The sequence below is a fragment of the Mizuhopecten yessoensis genome, unplaced genomic scaffold, assembly GCF_002113885.1.
Source record: "Mizuhopecten yessoensis strain PY_sf001 unplaced genomic scaffold, ASM211388v2 scaffold716341, whole genome shotgun sequence".
NCBI lineage: Eukaryota > Metazoa > Mollusca > Bivalvia > Pectinida > Pectinidae > Mizuhopecten > Mizuhopecten yessoensis.
In genome coordinates, this window is record NW_018480068.1 from 310,730 (window position 1) to 315,532 (window position 4,803).

A 4,803-nucleotide genomic window follows, 5' to 3' on the forward strand; every position below is an offset into this window, starting at 1 on the left:
AGGTGTCACAGATAGAGAAGTCTAGGATACAGAAATGTATAGGTGTCACAGATAGAGAAGTCTAGGATACAGAAATGTACAGGTGTCACAGATAGAGAAGTCTAGGATACAGAAATGTATGAGTGGTATAGTTAAGGGTAATCAAGACTCTGCAAAAATGTAACCTAGAATCTACATAAACTTAGAGGCAGAGTATATTTTCCTGATGATTAAGCCCTATTTTTTTTCATCAAGACTATATTCTACTTAATAAAACAAGTGCAAATAAGAAAAACATATTTATTGAAAAATCTGAAGGGTTCACAAAATAGAGAGGTAGCCGGAAACTATTTTACTTGACTTTTTTTATTACTTACCAGGTAACCTGCCCTGTGGGGAAATGATGGTGTATAACGCTGACAGAACTGTAGAAGGCTTTGTCTACCCTAAAGAGAGAGGTATTATACATCATTTCCACTCCTTAGTAACACTATTAATTAGCCTGTGCCATGAAAGTGGGAGGTCTTTATAAGGCATCATCCATGTCCATTTGTTACCTGTGTTCGTGCATCGACGTGATGTCATTGCTTTACCATCTTAGTCTTTTAACTTTTTTTCCCTACAAACTTTTATACAAGTAAGATATTTAAAACACAAATTTCTTGAATGAGTTTGCATTCCATGAACAAACTGTTTTGCTGAATATTGTCTATTATAAAATATGAGTTGAATACATGCACCTGAACACTTGCATGAATTTTAATTGATTTAAAAACAGATGATTACTGAAATATACAATTACACATGGTTGAAATTCTCATGGATTTCTATTTTTATTTTTTTTTCCTTTCGCAAGGTTATGAGATACTGGCCAACAGGATTCGGACTGAAGGGTTTATGGGGGTGAAAGCCTTCTTCTGGGCAGAGCTGACCGGTGACAGTGACGGCTCCTTCCGAATATTCCACGGGCGGTGTGCACCCTACCAACAATGGTAGCTGGCTTCCTCATTCACAAAGTTGGTTAAAAAGTGACGTGAACACAACTATTGTAGGAAACAGAAAAAGGCAAGTGTTCATCAATGTTTCCTTCCAATTCTAATAAGTGGAGATTGTATTGAAGCCACACTGACACAAAAAGACTCTATGATAAGATATCGATTTCGTTTTTTCCCTATTTAAATGTTATTGGTAGCTTTCTCATGTACTGCCAAGTATCAAGATTTATGAAAATATGTTGTTAGTTTTGTATTTACCATTGTATCAAATTGAGACATATTGAATGCAGCCATTATTACCAAAGTTGAACAAATTTATAAGATATCATGCAATGTATTAAAGATTTGAAATCTACATTTATAAAATATCATAATTAATCAAATGGTTTTTATACTCACAATGATATTTGAGTTGATTTATGGTGTTTTGTGTTTCTGTTCCTCACAAGGTATGTGGTTTATTCTAGTCTCCAGCATTTTACTGATGACATTTTCATAGCATCCTGACTCTGTCTCTCCTCCTGATAAATAGATGATCTTACGTGAGTACCATGTCATATTGAATTTATCAAACGAGTTCAATAATTTGTTATAACAAGTGTCATATTAAATTATTGAACAAGTTTAATAAATTTAATATGACATGGACATGAATGTTAGATTCTATTTATCACATAGCATTCATAATTTGGAAAACAACTTGAAACAGTACAATTATGTGTTATCAGCTGACTCTATATAGGTCAAAACCAAAGTACTTCAATCGTAGCATTGTCGTTCTGCACAGTGCGAAGTAGTTCAATATTTATTTTTAAATATTGAAATGAACAGTTTCAAATGCTATGAAAATCATAAGGATATAATAAACATTTCAAATTCAATTAACATAACAGTAAATGTATTGTGTGATATTAGTAAATAAATTAGTACCAGTAGAGGCACAGGAAGGTTCCCACAGTGTGACCAATCGTAGTACATTTAGGTTTTATTACATGTGTGTATTTATACTATATTTATGACACATAGTAAAACGGGTCAGTTATTCAATAAAGTAAGATGGCTTTACTAAAGGGTTTAACTTTAATTTTGTGCACATTTTATTGACTGATCCTAAGCTTCCTGTTGGTGAAGACATGAAGTCATGATTGATGCTCAATGCAAATTCATACAAAAATATTTGTCACGCAAATTGTTAGTGAACTGCCATTTTTTTTCTTTAATCGTCCATCCGCCGTCAGAAATCATCAAACTAGGATCTTTGTGCACTGACTTTAGTGTCCTCAAGGATATGCGTTACCTTGTACATTATAAAACTTACTTGTGTGAGAGTAATTGCCATTAACTTTTTTTTAAAGTTCAAAAAATTTCTTGATAGATATTTTACAGATTTCTTTATGTGGAGGGTAAATAAGACATCAAAATACAGTATATCTATTATCTTGTTCAGTACTCTTTAAAAAAGTTGTCAAGCAATGAAGTCCAAGAAAGTTGATTCTGACCTTATAGAGAGGCCGTTAGGTCAGGATTAGTGTTACTATAAATAGATTTACAGTTTCTGTGCATTATGTGTGACTTTTAACCCCATAGATTCATTTTCATGTTGAAGGTCAAGGCCATTACGTGTTACTATTAAGACCGAGGGATGCATGCATCTTTTCAATATATTGCAGGTCAAAGTAATTCAGCATCAAAGTGATACACAAAAATGCTAGCAACTTTTTTTCCTCAAAAACTGAAGTAAGAGGTCAATGTCAGCATTGTTGTACATGTAACTTTAGATTCTGTTTTACACTGTATGTATAATTATGATGAGCTATAACCTCGAACCTTTGTTGTACATGTAACTTTAGATTCTGTTTTACACTGTATGTATAATTATGATGAGCTATAACCTCGAACCTTTGTTGTAATTGATACCATATATATCAGTCAAGTTGTTTTTGTTTTACAGTCAAGACTCATTTATCTGTGCCTAGTTTAAACCCATTGGATGGATTTTCCCTCTTGTCTAGATCTGTTATTTACATGTCTTATTTTACATATTTGAAGAAAAAAAACAACATTTTTGATGTATGACTTGCGAGTGTTGTATCACTGAACATGTCCATGGCCAGTCCTTGATTTATTGATGTATTGTACAATGACTTGAGATGAAAACAAAAACAGTATATTTGTAGGCCATAAGGAGGTATTTCAGTGGGATAGAGAGATTTACCTGTTACTGTTACTGTTCAATGTCCCTGGTAGAGTGCCAAATGTTGCCCTTGTACAGTTTAATAATTATGTCAAAAGTTTCTCTAGGGAGTTTGTTACATGTGTCCGATGTTTCACTGGTAGAATTTGTCAATTGGATCCAATGTCTCACCAGTTTGCCAACAATGTCCAGCTTCCCTGGTATATTATCACGTGGTGTATCGTGTAAAACTTGTGCATTAATCCAATATTCCGCAGAAGAGGAAACAATAGTTATGTCAAGTGTTTCCGTAGTAAACAAACTACATCAGATGTCTCTTATAGAGTGAACCATACTTCTCCTCAATTGTTTACCATTAATGTTGAGTGCTTCCATTATAGTTTAATACTAAAATAACAATCATCTTTGTCATATAATTTACTTGTTATGTCCCATTTCCACAGTAGTGTACCAAATATGTTCGTATTTCTAGTCCATACAAAAAGAAAGTGCTCGATTCATCTTACATTCCACAACTGTTAGAATGTTGTATATTAATGTCTATATTTATTTTGTTATTGAAACCGAGAGTTCAGTTTTTATACTTTTTTATAGAAATAAAGTTGTTTGTTTAAACTTGTATTAAAACGTTGTTGTCACTCATGATGAAGCCTTATATTTCCCAAGTACATGTATTGCCTGAAAGTGAAATAGGTTTCTGTGAACTCATCAGAACCAATCCATTTGCTTTGGATTACCCTATTCAGCTACATTGTAATATACAAGATGTACATGTATATCAGATTGGACTAAATTGATCAAAGGCAACCAGGGCCCATATTCATGAAACTGTTCTCATTCTCAAGTATGGATTCTGTGCTCAAACCTACTCGTCTTGTAACTGGCTTATATCATGTGACAAGGTCAAAAAGTTTAAACATCAAAAGCTGTAAAAAAAATTGTATTTGGATCTAAATCTTATCAAATTTCTTCCAGATTATTGACAAATGTGGACTTTCATCAACTGATCACAAGAGTAAGAAATCGGGCTTGAGCACAAAACCGCAGTTTAAGCACGAGTACACTTTCATGAATACAAGCCCAGGTAGCTGTATTGGTTTGAACGTCCATCTAGACTTAACCCTTTCACCCCTATGTAACTTTAGTAGACTCTACCATGCATTGATATGGATAAGTCCATTATGGTCTTCAGTGGTGAAAGGGTTAATAGAAGAAACTAGGCTGGAATCCAAGTCTGGCCATTGCACATTGCATTTTTCCTGTTACATAAGTGCCCAGGGAGCTAAGTAATTAAGGTCCTCTTACAATTCTAAAACAAGCTGAATATGTTTAAAATAATTGGTATGAAGATAAAGTAAAGATATAGCACTCCATGGTAGGTGCTGTAAGTACATAAGAAATTTCAGAAAGATCCATCCAGTACTTGAGATATAACGAGAACAAACTTCAAACAAAGCCCCACCCCTAAGGGGGGGGGGGTCATACCTACCGCTTATACAAACTTGAGTCCCCTTGACCAAAGGATGCTCCAGACTAAATAAAGATAAAATCCCTTAATCCAGATGGTCGAAGAATTTGCTATATTTCCCCTATTGGGCCCCACACCTCACATCAGGGGGGGGGGGGGGGGGGGGG

At 34.3% G+C, this 4,803-nt stretch overlaps 1 protein-coding gene across 1 annotated transcript in view; it reads left to right on the top strand.

The window, feature by feature from the left end:
• Positions 1-3,732, top strand: part of LOC110443367 (tankyrase-1-like) — a 14,674-nt gene extending 10,942 nt beyond the window's left edge. Inside the window, exons 9-10 of the mRNA XM_021487548.1 lie at positions 360-437; positions 836-3,732. Coding sequence (XP_021343223.1) covers positions 360-437; positions 836-975 — 218 coding nt within the window. The 3' untranslated portion in view covers positions 976-3,732. The remainder of the gene's footprint in view (positions 1-359; positions 438-835) is intronic.
• Positions 3,733-4,803: the final 1,071 nt, after the last annotated feature.